Here is a 20,346-nt window from a genome sequence, read left to right as displayed (position 1 = left end):
CAATATAATTTGATTAGAGTGATGTATTTTAATAAAGTTAATTTGATTTCTTTTCTTATTTGGTTTTTTCTTTGCATTAGTTAAAAATTAGTTTACAAATATATTTTTTTTCATTTTTATTAGAAATTATAAATTTTGCTAAATTTGTTCGGGTAGACCCGGATCCGGATCCGGATCCGGAACATAGAATAAAAGACCCGTCGGGTAAACGGGTCGGGTCCGGGTCCGGAATAATGAATTCCGGCCCGGACCCGACCCGTTGACAGCCCTAGATGCATACTTGGCAAATAATTACTAGTATTTTGGATATATGTTGAATTGAAGACATGTACATACAAGGCTGGTAGGCTTTTATGTTAGTTATTAATGTAGGACTAGTTCTGAGAAGCTCTGCATATTTTGGCTATTTGAATTTATTGCTTCTATCACTGTACTTTCTCAACACTTGTGTCATTTACCTCAAATGAATGTGTTTCTCCAATTCCATGTACTGGAGTAATTTCGGTTAGGGATGCGCGTGGTCACCCGCCCCGCGAGGGGCTAATGGGAAGGGGTAGGGCGGGGGTGGGGCGAATTTTTCCCCCCCACTTAGAAATTGGGCGGGGGGCGGGAGAGTGTACCCCCGCCCCATCCACCGCCCCGCCACCCGCTTTAAAAAAATAAATATATAAAATATATATGTATATAATTATATATATAATATATAATTTAATTAGTTACAAACTTATGATAATGATATTATTAGTTATATGTATTATATGATATCTATTAGTATGTATAATATAATTGATATTATTAATTATACTAATAATTATATATGTGTACTAATACAAATTATTAATTGGTTATACTAAATTTCTAATTACACTTAATATAATAACACTTTTTTCTTAAAAAAAAACACAAACACAATAATGAATTAGTGATTGTATTTATTTCATCATTGTGTTACCACCAGATGGCTGTGAAATTGCGCTTCCAATTTTCTATCTCCAAGTTAGTTTCTGCCTCTTTTGTCCCCTATTTGTATAGTTGTCACGTTGCCTCTAATTTTTTGATATCTCAAACTCAAACAAATTGATAATAATCAATTGACAAGTTTACTCAAAACAAATTAAAACAGATAACTCTGAACTTTTTTTTTTCTTTTTTAACAAAAACAAATTTTGTTGGTCGTAAACATAAAAATCAACTAAAACTCTTTGTTATTTTTTACCCTAATTCATCTTTTTCTTAAACCATAACAAGGATTTTGATTCACTTATTATATCCTTAATCTTGTAACAAAAATAACGGGCCCTCACGGTTCTCGTGAGCAATTGCGGATGTAAACGATATAATCCAACATGGTAGATAAAGTTAAAGACAACGATATCATAGGGATTTGGTGAGCAATTGAATTAAAAGAATAAGTAGTTCGAGAATCAATTGATTGACATAATGTTGCAGACTTGCAGTCTTCTTTCTTCATGTAAATTAGAGTTGAAGGAATTCTAATTAGGGAACCACCGCTTGATTTATCCAAAGAAAAAAATAGTTTTGAATTATTGGATGAATTGGTTTTAAATAAATTTATCAATCGATTATTATCGATTTGTTTGAATTTGAGTTATTAAAAAAATTAAAGGGGCCCAGGATCTGCAGTGCAGTTATTGTATACATTATCAATGTGCGAAAATTTTACACTAGTTTTGGTGGGATTTGGGTGCATCTATTTTATGTTTTAATCTATGATGCGATTTGCAAATAATTTTGTTTCTATTTTATTTTTAAAAAAAGAAAAAGGAATAGATATGCTTTTCTCCCTTGACGAAATGACACTTTTGCCGCACGAAAAAGGAATAGATATTTGTTTCTATTAGATAACACTTTTTGCCGCACAAATGTTTCGAAAAAAATTATATGTACCACATTCCAAAACAATTAGAGATGCATGCATTCTTTGCACGTTCAAAATAAAAATCGTCCGTCCAAGTTGGCACGCAGTACCAAAAGCTTGAGCATATCTTTTCTTCTTGTGAAAAATGTGGTCGAAATTGAGATCTCATGTGAGACCACGACGACATATTTTGTCGCAATATACCAAATGCAGTATTTCAATTCCTGGGTCAATGCAAGTAACTGACTATTTTCTTTTCTTTACCAAACGCACTTGACCGTTTTATTTAGGTTGCCGTGAGATATTTTTAGCATTGTTCTTTGAACCAACTGGCAGTTTTTGAGCTGCAATCAATCAATCAATGTCCCTGAAGTTCAAGGATCAGCTACCGCTAGATCCCGTTACTGGTGGTGACGTGAATTCGATTTCAAGGCTTGATTATTGACTTTAGAAAATTTAAATCAGAAAATGGAAGACCTTTCTTTCTTCTGTTTTGACTGGGCCGGCATGTCTGAATTTCCAACGCATATTAGATCGATCACAAGTTTTAAATTTCGTCTTTGAATAGGATTTTTCTATAGTACTGTCTTCAATCTTGACTGCTCCTTCTCAAATTCCATCAGCTTCACCAAATTCTAGTCAAATCAATCCTTTTTTTTTTTTTTTGGTTCTTTTCATCTTCTTTGGCTCGTGCCTCATTCTCTCTTTCCTTTGCAAATTCTAAATTCCAACGGGCTTGTGGTCAAGTCTATGATGGCATCAGCGAAAAACCCGCACGCAACATGGGTTGTATCAAGGACAAGAACACCATAATGTAGTTTCGAGTTCATTGCATTTCTGTATCTTCAAAGAATTATAGTCTGTAGAAGACAACTAAATTTCAACTTCGACAAATTTGAAGCAGAGTATCTGTCTTCATATAGGCGTAGTGGTTGGGGGTGGTGGTGTGCGAAGAGAATGACAAAACAAGTGCATAGGATTCCAAACATCAAAATGGCGTTCCTCAAACCATCAATTAGAAGATTTTTTTTAAAAAAAGGCAGATCCATAGACTCTGGAATATGGTTTTTACGTAAATGTAAAGGATGGGTTTGCAATACGAGACAAGAGATGGCCCAAATTTCGTTGGCAGTCAGCACTACATGTAATCCGGTGCTAGATCTTGCTCCTCCAATTTGCGTTTTGCTGTGACGAGACCTTTCTCAATTATTTTTCTTTTTTTTTTTTTTAGAAGACAAGCTGAGTACTCTAGTAAGGTAAGTGATACACAAACGAGTTTTCAAATACAATGTTACAATAATACATAAATAAAAACAATTCAAAAAAATCTTATTCATACACTATATCAAATATTTTAAAAAATATTTATAATAAAAATTTTTAATATACACTGCTATAGTAAAATATTAAAAAAAATTCAAAAAGTAATTAATCCAAATGGAGCGGGACGTGATAAAGACTTTTCAAAGCGCATCCGATGCGTGTGCAATGATGGAAGATTATTAGTGAAGATTAAACAAGTAAAAAGCAAAATGGAGTTAACAAAAACTTGTGATTTTATAAAATAATGACAACTAATAAAGAAATAGTTCAGGTGGGGATTGTATAAGCACATTACCTAACCAGTAGCCTGTCGGGCTGTTAGCGAGGGAGCACCCTTTGTCAGGTTGGGAGTGCAACTTCTGGTATGGCAGGTTTGGGGTAGGGGTTTAGGGCAGGGGAAACTGGGGAAGGATTAAAAAAAAAAAAACTAATAAAAAAAGTATAAGCATATTACCTTCCAATTATTTGAGATTTGCCAACTTCTGAAGTTGAAGATACGAATTCCCAAGAAAAAAATAACTAACAAAACTCACTATCATTAAATGTGGAGTGCATAGCAATTGTTTGTGAATAGTGGTAGATTAAGTGCTGGAATTCCGATTAAACATGGAAAACTAATGGTTTTCCTTTAAGTTTTTTAGTATTCAATTTCAATGTTCTAGTGTCATATTGTAAAATATCAAGTGACACTTTTGTTTTACACCAAGAAAAATCTAATAGCTCTTTTATATATAACTAGTGGGAAGAGTTGTGTGCAAATCTAAAATAAGAATATCTTTAAAGAAAAAGTTATTAAGTTGGGGGTTTTTTTTTTATAGACATACGAATGGAAATAGTGTGTGTGTGTGTGTGTGTTTTTTTTTTTAAAAAATTTTGGAATAAGAAATTGTTGGCGATTATTATTATCTTATTGGAAGTTTTATTAGACTTAAAAAATAGAACGTGTGTGTGTATGCAATAGTGTGTATTTCTTTTTAAGAGAAGGCGTACACTGACAGTGTATACATTATCACGATTGGATACGTGACACATATGTAATATTTGAGTTTTAAATTCAAATTCAGATTATGTGTTATGCATCCAATGATAAAACTATATACACTGTCAGTATATAGAAGATTAATCCTTATTTAAAAAGTAAATATAAATTATAAAAAATGACAGAAAAAGTTTACACTGGCTCCCTCATTTTTATATATTGTGTAGATTGTATAGATAATAACAATTCAGATCTTCCAGCAAATTTATTGTAGTTAATCAATTATAAAAGTTTGTTGTGTAACCTCCATGTATCTACATATTGGACAAGATGAATTCGGAAGAAATAAAAAATGGTATAACATCTTAGTCTTTACTCCCACCTTTATATACAGTCCATGGATTTGTGGATGGACACATTTCAGTAAAAGAGACGCTTCTTTAGTCCGAGCCCAATTAACATCGATGGCGTGATTTCCTGATACAGGCCTACAGGGTGGACTACGGAGAGACTATGCCAATTTGTACTGGGCCTTTTTCAGAATGAATAGTCGGATCAGGAACTGGGTTAATAATTGTCAACAAGGTTCTCTTTTTTCTTTTTCCTTTTTTTTTTTTGAGGAATTCAGTATTTATTGAAGACGATCAAGATAGCATTCATAATTGACAGGTGAAAATATCTAAAGATAATTCATTTTATCTTAGGGATGTTTTTCCATGAAGATAGATAACATAAACTTTTTCAATCTTTTATCTCTTTTCCTTGATATTTTTCTTTGGTCGCCTGTGGTAACAAATTTTTATTGTCAGCAAACAATTGGTAAAAAACGTGGCATGAGATATGGCTTTTGGGATTCCAACAAATACTGTTGGAATTTACCATGCAACATCAATTTTATGATAGCTATCTGAACCCTAATAATTTATTTTGCACCGTATCTGATAGGATCACAAACTTACACTATCTTGATTTTACGTTATCTAATTCGTAAGGGATTCAACTCTATGATTCGTCACGTCAAATAACAAAGTGTATGTCCCAGTAATCTATAAAATCCGAGAAAGGAAAAAAAAATAATTCTAGAACTTGTAATTTGCAGGAATTGTATCCAATAAACTACTAGAATTGGCTCAGTGAACAGGATGACTCTATAGTTAGTATATTGAATAAAGAAATTCTAGCGTTAAAGTAGGAGTAGGAGAAGATATAGACGGTGACAATAGATAAAAAAAAAGAAGAAATTTTAGTGTTTTCGTAGTTGCTATTTGAAAGTTATATTTTGTACTAATACTAATATAAGCAAACTAAGAATTGAATCACTACAAGACAACTTTATAAAGAAAATTCAAAGAGAAAAAGTCATACTAGATAGTAGATTAAACATTTAAAGTTATATTTTATTCTAATACTAATATAAGGAAATCAAGAATTGAATTTCACGCTACAAGACAACTTCATAAAGAAAAATCAAAGGGAAAAAGTCATACTAAATAGTAGATTTAACATTTGCTAATAGTATAATAACAAGCACACTAACAAAAAGTTATTCAAAATTATGATATGTCTAAACAATAAATACAAATATGACAAATTCCTAAAATCAAAATGGCGTGTCATCATTTAGTTTATGTATATCATATAAGTCATGACATTTAGAATGGGATCTTTCGTCTACTAATATAAAGAAACATAGAGTTGGATTATTATAGGACACTTCGATAAAGAGAAATTAAAAGGGATTAAAAAAACTCAAAATTAAAGTATTGAGAGGGACGAAGTAATAAATTTTGATGTAAGACTAATACTCCATATAGCGAAGGGAGGGGGGATGTCAGGTCTAATTATGGAAATTGTGGATCTAATTCTACTAACAATCATTTTCATAGACAAGAAACTAAACAAACCAAATTAATTATGGAGAATGTGTGACATCCTGTGTCCTACATAAAAAAAAAATTCTCAAAGTATTGATTGATGGATAATATATTGGATGGTGGGCTATCAAATACTAGGGCTAAGCATTTTGTATCCATTGACAGTATGCTAGCTAAAGAATGTTCATGTAATACATAAAAGGAAATAGAACTGGAAATTGGAAAAATCTTGTTTAAAACACAAATCACAAATTGTGCCATGCGAAAGTGGGTTCGTTTGGGTTTTAAAATAGCCGTGACTGCAGCGTTGTGGAGAAATTATTTGATATGCTGGCTGTCCTATACTTGTAAGTCTAATCTATCCATAAGAGGAATTAATGATAACTGACTGATGTTGATCAAACATGTAAATTATTTTGCATCTTGCTTATCCAAACAACAGACAATTATGCATTGCCACCAAGGCAAGTGCGTGGAGCCTTGGACTAAGAGCCTTGCTCAGAATGGGACAAGAAATCAATCCCAAAGGCCACTGTGGTCACCACCAAGACTTTTAGACCCTCGCCCCCACCAAATAATTACCACAATATGTGACGACCTTAATTGATCATCTTCCAATTCTACCGTTGCAACAAAAAAAAAAATGAATCCCAAAGGAGCAGGATGTCCCATATTTGGTTGTCACAGTAGTGATAGAGGACTTTAATGTGGTTTTGTGTTTTCAGTTTGCAAGAGGACTTTAATGTAGGGGTGAGCAAATTTGGTACATACCGAATTTATAATCGAATTCAAATTCAATTTAGTAATTTAAAATCGGGTATTTGGTAATTTGGTACAAATTCGGTACGTACCGAATTCACCGAATTCTAATATGGTATGAAATAGGTAATAAGATTATGAATTTGGTAATAACCGATTTCGCATTCAAATTCGGTAAAATGAATTATGGTACCACATTACCGCATTCGAATACCAAAATAGTTTATAAAATTATATAATATATAGATAAATGCCATTTAGTATTAGTATATACTACTAATATATTATTATATTATATAGGTAAATGCTATTAATAATAGTTAGTATATGGTATTATCATGTACTTATAATAATAATAATATAATAATAATGTACAATATATTATTTTAGTATTTGTTAATTGTTATATGACTATAATAATACAAATATATAGTAATACATAACAATATGACATAAGTATAATACTTATTATTTTATACATGAGTAACATTACTAGAATTAGATAATAATTAATACATATGTGTCTAATGCTAAATATTAAATAATAAACATAATTAGTAATTAGAATTTAGATATTGGTAATTTGATACATTATTCATGTTTGAATTATTGTATATTTGAATGCGTAACTTGTAACTTACAAGTATTAGCGTGCTCTAAATTTACATTACATATTAACATAAAAATTCATATTCTCTATTTACTAATATTAAGACTTTAAGTATAGACAAGACAACTAAGCAGTGTAAGTGAATGCATATGAATTGCAAATCAATGTATTAGTGTATTGACTTTCACAATAACATATGTAAGTAAATAAGTTTTATCTTGATTTGAAATAAAGTATAAGTTTGTAACTAATATAACTTATCTCTAATCATTGTAATTTATAAGTTTGTAACTAGTATTACTTATTATTAATTATTGTAATTATAAATTCATAAATTATCACTAATTATGTACAGTCTAAGGTTTATTCTAGTTTAAATTAATCACTTTTTATGTGTTTCTTAAATCATAGACTAAGGATTCTAGGTATAAGTGATCAAATAAATGCCAATTGAATCACAAAATGATTAGAACATAAGTAATGTGTTAAATTATGAATAAATTTGGGGATCAAATCAGTAATAATTTTCAAATCATTAAGGAGCATAATGAATGTATTATAATTTAGGAGCCCTAATTTGTAAATTAAAAATTACACAATTTCCTTCAGTTGAGGTGAATTTGGGAAAAGTCGGGTTATGAGGTTATCACTTATCATTTAGGAGCCCCAATTTTTTTTGTTTTATAAATGAATTCAGTTAAACTGAATTCATTACCATTTCCGAATTCGAAATCGGTTACGAACTGAATTTGATTATAGCTAATTCGAAATTGAAAGTGGTTTAAATTTCTATAAGTCAAATAAACGAATTACCGAATTTGTACCATTTGCTCACCCCTACTTTAATGTGGTTTTTGAATGTTATAGATTCATTTAGATTTTTTTTTTGTTGTTGGTTTTGTGGGTTTTGTTTTTTTTGTGTGGGGTGTTGTGGGGTGGGGTGGGGGGTTTAATGAATTATAGGACACGCAAGGTTTGATATTGACTGCTCTTGAACTTGGGTACTTGGATACCCGGAAAAATATAATCGAACTTAGATTTTTTTTTCGGGTTTAAATGAATTAAAAGATACAACAAGCTGATTTTAAAAAAATGTCGGCATTTCCCTATTGCTTTTTGATATGATCCTCGTAGTAGTTGTTCCCTATTTTTTTCTTAATAATTATTTATCATTTTTAATGTTTATATGATAAGTATTGCTGCCTTTGCAGTGCACCTTAGATTCAGATATTAAATAAATAAAATACTGCAAGCAATTCAGTAACATTTTCTTCGCATGTGCAAAATTTGAATGAGGAATTCTAGGCAATGCAAAAGGAGATAAATATAAGAAAGACAAGCAAGGCTATATATACAGTAACAAGTAGCATGTTCCTTAAATATTGAGAAGGAAAAATCGTTTAAAACGTTACTTACATTTTAATTAATGAATTTTTTGTTATTCATTTTTAAAGTATTAATTTTACGTCCCTTACAAATTCAAGTTAATAAAATTTGGCCCCAACCTAAGATTTCGATTACTTTTAGCCTGAATTACTATGTGACTTACATGAAATCATTTTTTTTTATATATACAAAAAGGTCAGATTCCACTTTTTTAGTGGCAAAAATGAATATAAATAAGGTTAGATCTCAATTTTTTAGCGAAAAAGATGAATATAGTTTAGGTCAAATCTTATTTTTAGTGTCAAAAATGACTATAGATCGAGTCATTTGTTTAATTATAAATAGGATCTAACTATTTTGTCTATAAAAAAATTGACCATATCTGAGTTACGTGATGAATTTAGGGTAAAAGTTATTGAAAACCTAGGATGGACTAAATTTTATTAACTTGATTTTGTAAGAAATGTAAAATTACTATTTTAAAAGTATAGAATCAAAAAATTCATTTGACGAAATATGAAAGATGTTTTAAACAATTTTTCCTATCAAAAAAACATATTAATGTCAATCACCAAATTGTACAGGATCTAGTTTCTTCGAACTTTTCCAAAAGGTATAGTAGTTGCAAGCCAGACAAATAAATTCATAAACGCGAACTATCAAATTTTGGAGAGTAATGGCATATAGCTAAGACCTTTGAGAAGCTGTAATAGATTTGGATTGAAATCGATGGAAACGGACATAAATGAGCTTTCTTGAGAAAGACAGATTCCTGTTCTCTCAAAAAAAGAAAGATATATAAATTTGTTTGGATAGAGTATTATTTCATATAATTATTTAGAATAATTATTGTAATATTTTTTTGTTATGTGATATATATGAGATAAAAATGTAATTGAAAATATAAAAAAATATATATTTATGATATAAATGAATTTTTTTAAAAAAATTTGCTATTCAAACATAGATGGATTTCCTTCTAAACCTAAAGAACCGAGCAATTTTTTTTTTTCTATTATCATTAGTGTCATCATTATTGTTTTTGTTACTGTTGTTGTTGTTATCATTTTGCTGGGGGAGGACCAGAGAAAATAAATTTCAGTGGTGATTGGAAAAATTCTTTCTCTTTGTTTTACTGTTTCTGATACTTGATACTTCAGAGAGTCATGGCGGCTGTGGTCCTGTATACTTGTCAAGTTAGCATTGATCCATGTGCAAAACTCAGCAAAAGTCATGTTATGTCTTCTCAACATCGACGTCAAAGTGAATACGGTGGTTGAACACTACTGTATTATGATGAAAACTCTTACTGTATTATGATGCACAAAATTATTAAGATTTTCTTGTACCATTTTCCTGTATAGTTCAAGATGGATGAGGGGTAGGAGGGAGACTGCTCCTAAGCTGTTTACGGTCAGATTTTGATAAAAAAAATATATATATACGATTCAGATCACTTTTTATATATCAATTTTTATAATATGTGTGAGGTTCATAAAATTTTACACTAAAGTTACGCCGTATGCAAACAAAATCACGTGGTGTACAAAATGCACAAAATCGTCACCTGCAACTGTTCCTGTCCCTTGTCCGTTCAAGATTAACTTTTAATCATCTGCCAGAAATAATGGAAGGATTTTAGCTACAGGGAAGGGTGGCGAAAGAGTGTAGTGTTGAAGACGTAACAAAGAATATGAAGATGGTTCTCTAGTCCAAAATAGAAATTGCAGGATTGAGTAGAAATTTGGGCATGGGAGAATCCTTCAGTCTCTTTTGTTATGTTGGGTATCGAAGGACATTCCTTTGAAACTTCTTCAAATTGAATCCATTCAATTAACATATTGAAAAGATAAGCTAGGTACTTTTTATGGTTATGAATATAAACTAGCCAATTCAACTATGCAAGTAAAACATGTGATATCAATTACATACAATGCCTTAAAAAACAAATAAAAATTGACTATTTTGATGCTATACGAAATAAGAAAATGAACTAGCTTAAACTTGGAGGGAAAGGTCCCACTTTGGACAAATTTCACTTCGCATTTTTAAGCTTGCTGTTAATCCCCAATTTGTATTCAAATCTTTTATTTTGGACGCTTTAATTGTAAAGTAAGTGAAAAATTTACTTGTTGTTCCTTACGGGATCCGACTAATCCCCTGCGGCTAGGACCCGGTGCTCCAACCCGGCCCGAATACGTTAAGTGCGCGGAGGAATCTAGCGAACCGGAGATTCGAACTTGTGACCTCAAGGTTCACTGGTGAGAGGCGCTGCCGCTGGATCATTCACGCGGGGGCGTATACTGGGATATATCCACTTGATATCTTTTGCTAACACAAGCACATTGGGTTCCAAGTACATGAAAATGAGGGGTGTATACCTAATTTTCGAAATTAAAGGGAGCTAGGTAAAATTATCAGAAACCTTGGGGAAGGTTTCTGAGATTTCTGAAATTATCCCATGATTTTGATGCAACAACACTCTGGCCCCAATGGTCGAGCTTCTGATTGGTCAAGTGGCCTAAATTTCTTAGAACTTGTACCTTGTTCAGGTCTATAAATTGATGGTAGGCAGACACACTCAAGAGCTCTACCACTGTGCTTTACATTCAGCCATAGACCAAAATGGCAGCATTAGTTCAAATCAAGGAGACATCATCTCCATGGAAGAAGCTCCTAGGCTATATAGGTCCTGGGATTTTAGTTTCTGTGGCATATCTTGATCCTGGGAATTGTGAGTAACCCCCCGCTAACTAACCTTATTGTGTGACACTACTCTTTTTCTAGTCCTTTTTTTTTTTTAATAAAAAAAACTTGGCTAAATGATGAGTTGCATATATATATATATATGCAGTGGAGACAGATTTGCAAGCTGGTGCTGACCACAAATACGAGGTAATTCTATACTGCTTTCTAGCTCATATCTAACTTTTTCCCCCCTCCACTACTAGTGTCTCCATGCCTTCAAGACCTCGAGCATACTTAATTTGAAAATCTGTACAGTTGCTATGGATTGTCTTTGCTGGGCTTTTATTCGCGCTTTTGATTCAATCTCGATCAGCAAATCTAGGGGTGGCCACAGGTCAATTTTTCTACAATTTATTTGGCCATGAATTTCTCTCAATAATGCATGAGGTATACTGGTCACAAATGGTAATACATGTAGTAATGTTTGTGCTACTTTTATTTATGTGCATAACGCATTATGAAAGGAGCTACAGCTCCCCACGCCCAATATGAAGGAAAGAGGGGCCTCAAGGATTCAACGCAACTGTTCTTGATCTAGCACCGATGGCCTTAGTTTAGTGATTAAAGTTGAGACTTAATACAGTTCTAAGTTTCGATCCCATTCTTCCTCTCCGTTCCTTAAACTTTTTTTTTTTTTTTTTTGGCCTAAAAGATTTTTTTTTTTTAATACACTAGATTTCCTTAGAAGTTTAATACACTATTGAGTAAAATTGCTTTGTTACCAATCAACCGACACCATTAGCCAGCCCATCTGGGTCCTGCTGAAATAAAGGCCTTGATCGTTTTATTTAAGCGCCAGACTGTCGGGCTAGTTTCATTTAGTGAGGTATGGACCTAGCAACTAAATGTCAAACAGATGTCTTCTCTCAACAGCTGGGCCCAGTTTTGACTGGAAATCGGATGGACGTGTTCTTTTAAGAGCTAGGCCCAGTTTCAATGCGGAATTTAATGTTGAAGTTAAAGTTAAAATTTTTTTTTTAAATTTTTTTTTTTTTTTGGCCATAAAGCACGATAAGAAAACCTGCAAAATATGAGTTGTTCAAGTTGGACTAGCTGGTGGAAGCGTTTTATTGTATTACTGGTACTTATAATGTGGAATGATAAACAGGAAAACATTTATCTGAACACTGCAAGAAAGAATATCCAAAATCAGTGAACATTTGTCTCTGGATGCTTGCTGAGATTGCCGTGATAGCTGCTGATATCCCAGAAGGTTCGGATACTATATTCTCTACTCAGTAAGAACGTGGAAAATTATCAGAACAGATATTCTCAGGGCTTGTATAGATTGAGAAAATTTGCATCATAAATTTTTATGGTCTTTCATGCAGTAATTGGCACAGCTTTTGCACTCAACATTCTCTTCCGGATACCAATATGGTCAGGGGTGTTGCTAGCAGGTCTAAACACTCTTGTTTTGCTTGGTTTGCAGCGCTATGGCGTGAGTAATTATAGAGCAAGAAATCAGTTTTGGAACTTTCATTTATGCGCTAGGTCCATTTTAGAGATAGCGTTTAGGCTTCTTTTCCAATAATTTTCCATTGCTCTTGCAGATAAGGTTGCTTGAAGGCGTAATCAGCATACTATTGTTGGTCTTGGGTGGTTGCTTCTTCTCTGTGATGGTGCATGCTAGGCCTAGTGTTAAGGAGATTGCTATGGGGTTGGTTATTCCCAGATTGAGCGGTGGAAGTGCCACAAGAGATGCTGTTGCTCTTTTAGGAGCCTTGATCATGCCGTAATTTCGCAAGATTCTCCAGCCTTGATTTAAGTTGAATTGTTGATTTAGACTTATTCGTGAATCACCACTTCTGATGCAGGCACAATCTTTTTCTTCATTCGGCTTTAGTCATCTCCAGAAAGATAACCCGTTCCCCAGATGGTATCAGGGTGAGTGAAGTTACCAGCCATCCATCAATTAATCAATTCTTTAAAGGAATATTTCAATGCTGCCTATATCTATCATAAACAGATTTTAAGGCTATTTCTGACTTGCATTTCCTCTATTGTGAGTCTTTGACAGAGCGCAAGCAGATGCTTCTTGCTCGAAAGCAGTTTAGCTCTCTTATTTGCATTCCTGATAAATGTTGCAGTTATAGCTGTTAGTGGTAGCGTTTGCTCATATCCAAATATCTCCTCAGAGAGCAAGAAACAATGCAAAAATATCACTCTTGACTCCGCTGCTTTTCTGCTTAAGGTCTACCTGCTAGCTAGACTAATCCTACATTGAATTCATTGTTGACAACAGTATTGATCAATGGAATCATCAAAGAATGTTTGTTCATTCTTAACCTATCATGTCGAAACAGGACGCTTTAGGCAAGTGGAGCTCAAAGCTCTATGCTATCTCTTTGCTTGCTTCGGGTCAGAGTTCAACTGTTACAGGAACCTATGCAGGCCAGTATATTATGCAGGTAAAATTTGCAGAAAGAAACATATATCAGGGCAGAGAACAACACTAACCATAAAACTAGTGAAACGTTATTTTGCAGGGTTTTTTAGATTTGAGAATGAAGCTGTGGCTGCGAAATTTGCTAACAAGATGCATTGCCATAGCTCCAAGCTTGGTGGTCTGCAGTGTAGGCGGATCTGCAGGAGCTGGCAGGCTAATCATCATTGCTTCTGTAACGTCAAAACTTTTTAACTTAATATTGGTAATTAACCATGTGAGCGAAACAATGTCTAACAAAGGATCTATGCTTGGGAGGAGCACAGATGATCTTGTCCTTTGAGCTCCCATTTGCACTAATTCCCCTGCTCAAGTTCACAGGCAGTGCGGCAAAAATGGGGCTCCATAAGAATTCTATTGTGGTAAAGTTATAACCTAGTGTTCTATACCTGCGAGGCTGAATTATGGGTGGTGGGGAGGATACTTTGGTCACTCTCCTGCAAATCAATCAGCGAGTTAATTTCTACAGGTATCTCTGTGCACTTGGCTCTTGGGACTTTGCTCAATTGCGATCAACATATATTTCTTGAGTACAAGTCTGCTGGGATGGATTACAAACAAGAAGATGCCCAAGGCTGCAAGCATTCTTTCAGGACTTCTAATCTTTCCGCTAATTACACTATACATTGCACTGTTGGCATACTTGATATTGAAGCCAGAAACCGCTTCCCAAGGCTCCTCGGATTTTGATGCAGATTCAAACCACCACGATGAAGCAGAATCTGAGCCAAGAGCAGAATTCAACCATACCCAGAGAACTGGCGAGATTGAAATCGATAGCATTACTTGCAGTTAGAAGCAGTCGCATCTTTAGCTCGATTGTGTGGTGGAGAATATTGAAGAATCACTGTTAAGTCCTTTAGTGTTGAAATGTGTCGGCATCAGAACACATTACTCTTTGAGTCACATAAAGAACCATCATCAAACAAATCTGTGTTTGATTTGTTTGGACAGTGTATTATTTGAAATATTATTTAGAATAATTACTGTAGCGCTTTTTGTAATGTGATATATGTAAAATCAAAAAATGGTTGAAAATATAAAAGATGAGTTGAAAAATGTGTCTATAATGCAAGCGAAATATTATTTGAGATAATTGGAATATCCAAACAAACTTGCATTTCTTTGGGATTGACCCTACAAATGAAATATCTAAATAAAGCAATCAAGAGCTGTAAACTTTGTCCAATTTCAATGAGGTTATCAATGAGTTCATTGATATATACAAAAAAGAACTGATTAAGATCCTTAAATGAATAAAAGAAACAAAAAACAGTAATAAACGCCCAGTCATGCCTTCATAATCTGTACCGTCTGCGAGTTAAAAACTAGAATACAACTTCCTTTCCTCTTCTTTGTCAAAGTTTTTGTTGATAACTGGATACAACACAACAAACTGTTAACAAGCAATTTACAATACAAGAGTTGCTCCGTAGCCATCTCCCAACAAGTTCAGAGGCAACATATGGCGACGAACTTGTAATTTAGTACTTGATCAAATAGTGGCGCAACCAGAGTTCATACATGACCATATGAAAAGCATCGTATTTGACAGGAGGTGTATTCCACTGAAAATGCTTCTGAATCTGCATGAAAACAAAGCGATCATCAGTGCCACCATGCAATTAACCAAGAAAACATTCTTTTGTTTAATATGTATAAACCAGCCTCTTTGTATGTACAATGCATCTAACCCCTTAGTTTAGAATATCTATAAAGGAAGTTGCTGTAGCCAAAAAGACTTCAGTAGAACAGAAATACCTGAAAATTCCCCTCCCCCTTTCCACCCCAAAGAAATCCCATTCCAGCAGAGAGTGGCCAGCCTTACCTTGACTAGATTATTGTGCAAAGAAACAAATTCTGTTTGAGTTATGCTTTTGAGGATTTGCTTCAGCTGATAAACATCTTTCTGCTTGAGAATGACTGAAAATTTCTTCCAGTCAAGGATGTCATTGAATGGCAAGTCATAATAGTCAGAAAGTATCACTGCACAAAATACGCCCATCCAATTAGAGAAATAATCAGATACTTCAACAAAGAATCCAGAAACAAATGAGCCAAGTCATACAAAAAAGGCACATAATTCACAAATAGGACATACAATAGTAAACAAAGTCCTAATGTCCCACAATATGATAGTAAACAGGAAAATAATCAATTTTCGGATATCACTTCTCCCTTAGCTGGGTAACGTGTAAGAACACAGGCCACATGTCGCCATAACTACAAAGCTCCATCTGGGGTATCATGTTCAAGGTGGAGCACCAGTCAGTAACACAGACTCCAACTGAAGACAAATTTAACCCTTGACTCCCCAAATCAGGTGACCAGCCAACAGAATAAAACTGCAGACTGTATTTTCACTTGATTACTCAGTAACTCTGGAACCCATCTTGTGCTAAGGCTGTTCTCTCTGTTCTTCAATCTAGCATGGAATTGGATTAGGAAAGATTCTGTATCAAAGAAACAAGAGACCCGTGCAATTTTTCTGATTGCTTAATTGCTAAAGTAGATAAAGTTAAGAACCCACCAATTCTCCTACTAGGAGTAGGTAAAAGACAAGGTGCAACCCCCATTGCTTTCAAAAAGTGTTACTCTACTGTCACAAGAATACTGAAATGCCAGGTTGCTGCCTGCATTTAGCTCTAAAGTCAAAGCTAGCCATGCATATTATTCCATAACGTATTTCCAAATTTATCATGCATCACAAGCAATTAGAGAAAGTTGTTAAAGGATACTACATATTAAAGAATTATGTTGTTACCAGGAATACACCCATAATGTATGGAATCTGCTATGCGAGCACTATTGACCTGGGAGCCACCAGGGCAGATGCAGAATTTAGACCTGTAAAATTTCTTTTGATACACCAGTTCTCCAGTAGCCCTGCTTATTCTGCTGTCTTTGACATAAAGTTCTGTGTCATTCATCCATTCACGTGCCAAAATAACCCTGATTTTAGAGTTCCTACTACCAGCCCAGTAACCAAGTATGGTCCTGCAAACACCTATATTGTTAGCTACACATAATTAATCATTTAATTATAAGGTAATACCTTTAAAAGGTGTCTACTTCATATAGTTCCCTGAACCATACAGAAGCTGTACTGTTGTTGAACTTGATCAGACAATGATGTGATAAACCAAGTAAGCATACATAAAATCTAATAGCAGAATAAGGGTTGCTTTCCTGTATCAGATTAAAACTAGCCCAAGGTACTTTTCAAGTTGCATTCTGAGTTAATGTACTTACTGTGGGATCGCAGTGTGAGTATAACCCAAAAAAATAAATAAGCAAGCAACCCAGTCAAGTCCAGGTAAATGACAAACAAGAAAATATGCCTGACCACTAAAATTTGCACTTCTGAGATGAAAGCAGAAGCTTTTACCCGAAATAATAATAATAATAATAATAAGTGAGGTATACGAAAAACCCAGTATACTTTCAAACAATAAATCTCATCTAACCAGGAAGCATAAAATCAATACATATATTACACAACCAAGTTGAAACCAAGACACTGCTACCTGTTTTCAACATCATTTCCTCCCCGTGGAAGGGCAAAAGGCTGCAGCACTTGGGGAAGAGCAACATCTTTGTGTGGAATAAACCCAACATCATAGCTTGGGGAGCATGCAACCCGTATTGAGTTCTTCACAAGAAAAGGAAGTCCTTCTGTTGCCCTGACTCCAACATCTTGACAAACTACAAAGAAGTGATCTGCACCCAGGGTCCTATTCCAATAAGGGTACTTGGCTATTAAACTCTCAACATACTCCTTCACAATCACGGTCATGTTTTCATATGATGTAGCCTGAAATGTCATCATGAAATCATCAAGCTATGTCACAAAATCCAAGGACATCTTGGGAAAGAATATTGATTTGATTTACTGGAACAATCGTTTAGACATCTACCCTATCATACTGGAAGGAGTTTGAAATCATAACAGCATTTGCAGAAAGTAGATATATTATGTACAAGCATCTCATATATCAAGGCTTACATGATAATTCTAATTACCTTAGAAGTGGCTGGCAACAAAATTGCAGCATTAATACAATACTGTCCAATAAAAAACAAAAAAGAAACTTCCGGTTGAGTTTAATATGAACCAGTAGGCAAAGGAAGCCACAAGCTACATGGACTTGCTTATGCAATCCAACTTTTAATCTCCTTACTTTAGGTTTAAGATATACAGAAGGACCAGACAGATAGCTGAATGTCAAAGTAATTGCTTTGTATTGTAAACGGGTACACCTTTTAAGATTCAGATTATGCAAGCTTAAATGTCCCCAATACATTACGCACTACGGGGCAAGATAGAGTATCATGTAAGATCATGAACTTGAAGACTAGTTCAGGTACAAACAAATGCTACTACTAAATCCAACTGCTAAATAGTCTATATCAACAAGACTTTTTCAATTCCAACTCAGGGTGTCTGTGTATGCAAAGACCCTTTCACCTTAAGAAATCAAGTAAATGTACCCAAAATAATACTATCAAAAAAGTCATTTATATTTCATTCTTTCCAGGGCCATTTTCCTGCCAAGTGCCCCCTGTCAGTAGAAAACCTTACATGGCAACACACTTTTGCAAATCAAAACCAGTCCTTGGATATTATCACTCAACTACATCATCTTCTCTTCATTCACCGAAAAAGTTAAAATCAACTGAACCAAGAAAGCAAAAAACATCAGCATCCATATCAATGCACATCAACTAATCAAACTTAAGCACACTATACCAGTCCTCTCATCTTATGACAAGAGATTGGGATGAAAAACAAGTCAGCCTTATCCGGATCATCGGTAATGAATCTACTCTCCCTAATATTCTGAAAAAAGTAGCCCTCACTTGCATACTTCCCGGTCAGCTTCCTCGGCGTCTGATAATAAGTTTTGGGATCACCATCCCGGTAAATGTACACCTTAAACTTCCTTTCCATTTCCGCATAATTCAACCGAAATACCTCTGGCGAATGAAATACATCGGACGACACTTCATCTTCCCCCTCTACCCTCTCGGCTTGATTGATTCCATCTTTATCTACAACACGCACCTGCGGAATCATCAAAAGATTAGAATTTGTGAAAAGGGTATTCGATTCAGAGGATTTTTATCAACGGGATGGGAAGAGTGAGTAGAAATATGTACCTGAGGGGCGAAAAGAGTGGTGGAAGGTGGTGTAGATGATGAGATAGAAGGGGAATTAAGGGATTTGAGAGAGAGACAAGTGAATGAGAGAAGAGTGACAATGGCTAGAGTTAGGAGGGACCCCTGAAGAGTGCAGATGGCAGCTGTTGGCGGGGTTTGTGTGGGTTTCGCCGCCGACATCGGCGGAGCTGGAGGTGTTTGTCAGTGGTTTTTTTCCCTGGGGTGGTGATATTTTATTACTAAAGCACTGCTTTCGCAGGAAATTGGAAGAATGTGTATATGCGAGTGAAGTGTGTGAATGTGTCTGTTCTATGAAGCCTTGAGCTTTTACGGCGGTGGCGGTGGCGGTGGCGGTGGCGGTGGTAAAGGTGGTGGCGGGATGGTTGCCGTGGCTGTTCGATTTGGGCAGACGTGTAAATAAGGCCAAAGACAGCTAGTAATGTACTCACATATTTGGGCTGTTCGATTTGGGAGTATTATTTTTATGACTATTTTAAAAGCTTTCATCAATTTCAATTTACACCCCAAAATGCTGGACTTTGAGGATTTTTTTCTTTTTTAAAAAAATTTCCTTGGCTTGAATATAGATAGATGGTTTTTTTCTTTGCACAAAACTAAAATGCATTCAACTGACTCGTGCTTGAATTTGATTATCTACATCAAATAACTCGAATTTGACTCCAAATATATCCAAACGATATACATATAAAGGAAAAGCACCATAATAATCATTTTTTAAATTTTCAGTTGTACCTGTAATTGGAAAAGTAAAGTGGTTCCAATTTGTTGAAAAAAAAAATCTCATGCTAAGTTTGATATTTGAATACACTAATCCCACTGCCATAAATTTATCCAAACTTTTTTGTTGGGTATAAATAAAGTTTGAATTGATTCAGCTCAATTATCACTCAAACTTCTCTAATTTTTTTTTTCATTTTAATCTAAACTTCTCTACCATCCTTTACCATTCTTGTACAATTTCTTTGTCCATTAAATGCCAAAAAATTAATTCTAAATAACCAACCAGCCACAAAAAAAGGTATTTAATCAGATTGTCTGTATATTTATTACAAAAATGTAAGATCAATTTTGATAAAATAGAAATTATACAAATGCGATATTTTTGTTTGGTGCACCAACACACCATTGAGTCACAATCCGATCAATAATAACAGCATTGGT

At 34.2% G+C, this 20,346-nt stretch overlaps 2 protein-coding genes across 5 annotated transcripts; one reads left to right on the top strand and one right to left on the bottom strand.

The window, feature by feature from the left end:
• Positions 1-11,401: 11,401 nt before the first annotated feature.
• On the top strand, positions 11,402-15,049 carry LOC113700005 (metal transporter Nramp7.2-like). 2 transcript variants are annotated; one of them, XM_027220394.2, is made up of 12 exons: positions 11,402-11,544; positions 11,665-11,705; positions 11,814-11,892; positions 12,667-12,771; positions 12,890-12,999; positions 13,112-13,293; positions 13,376-13,445; positions 13,579-13,752; positions 13,865-13,969; positions 14,048-14,179; positions 14,271-14,366; positions 14,474-15,049. In XM_027220394.2, exons 1-12 carry the CDS (start codon positions 11,436-11,438, stop codon positions 14,798-14,800), a joined length of 1,530 nt encoding a protein of 509 aa, XP_027076195.1. In that variant the 5' UTR covers positions 11,402-11,435; the 3' UTR covers positions 14,801-15,049. The 2 variants fall into 2 exon arrangements, with proteins under 2 accessions (XP_027076195.1, XP_027076197.1); XM_027220396.2 differs by lacking the exon at positions 11,814-11,892 and having other exon boundaries at positions 11,448-11,544.
• A 230-nt stretch (positions 15,050-15,279) lies between these two features.
• Positions 15,280-19,648, bottom strand: LOC113700006 (probable glycosyltransferase At5g03795). Of its 3 annotated transcripts, none has more exons than XM_027220397.2 (6): positions 19,165-19,643; positions 18,755-19,069; positions 17,532-17,818; positions 16,769-17,001; positions 15,833-15,990; positions 15,280-15,590 (listed from the first exon to the last, which is right to left on the bottom strand). In XM_027220397.2, the coding sequence occupies exons 1-6, from the start codon at positions 19,342-19,344 to the stop codon at positions 15,489-15,491; spliced, it is 1,275 nt and encodes a 424-aa protein (XP_027076198.1). In that variant the 5' UTR covers positions 19,345-19,643; the 3' UTR covers positions 15,280-15,488. The 3 variants fall into 3 exon arrangements, with proteins under 3 accessions (XP_027076198.1, XP_027076200.1, XP_027076199.1); XM_027220399.2 differs by lacking the exon at positions 15,280-15,590 and adding an exon at positions 16,535-16,637 and having other exon boundaries at positions 15,911-16,429; positions 19,165-19,648; XM_027220398.2 differs by lacking the exon at positions 15,280-15,590 and having other exon boundaries at positions 15,911-16,637; positions 19,165-19,648.
• Positions 19,649-20,346: the final 698 nt, after the last annotated feature.

This window comes from Coffea arabica, chromosome 7c, assembly GCF_036785885.1.
Source record: "Coffea arabica cultivar ET-39 chromosome 7c, Coffea Arabica ET-39 HiFi, whole genome shotgun sequence".
NCBI classification, from domain to species: Eukaryota; Viridiplantae; Streptophyta; class Magnoliopsida; order Gentianales; family Rubiaceae; genus Coffea; species Coffea arabica.
Note: the sequence above shows the minus strand (reverse complement) of the source record. Positions and strands in the feature narration are given on the sequence as shown.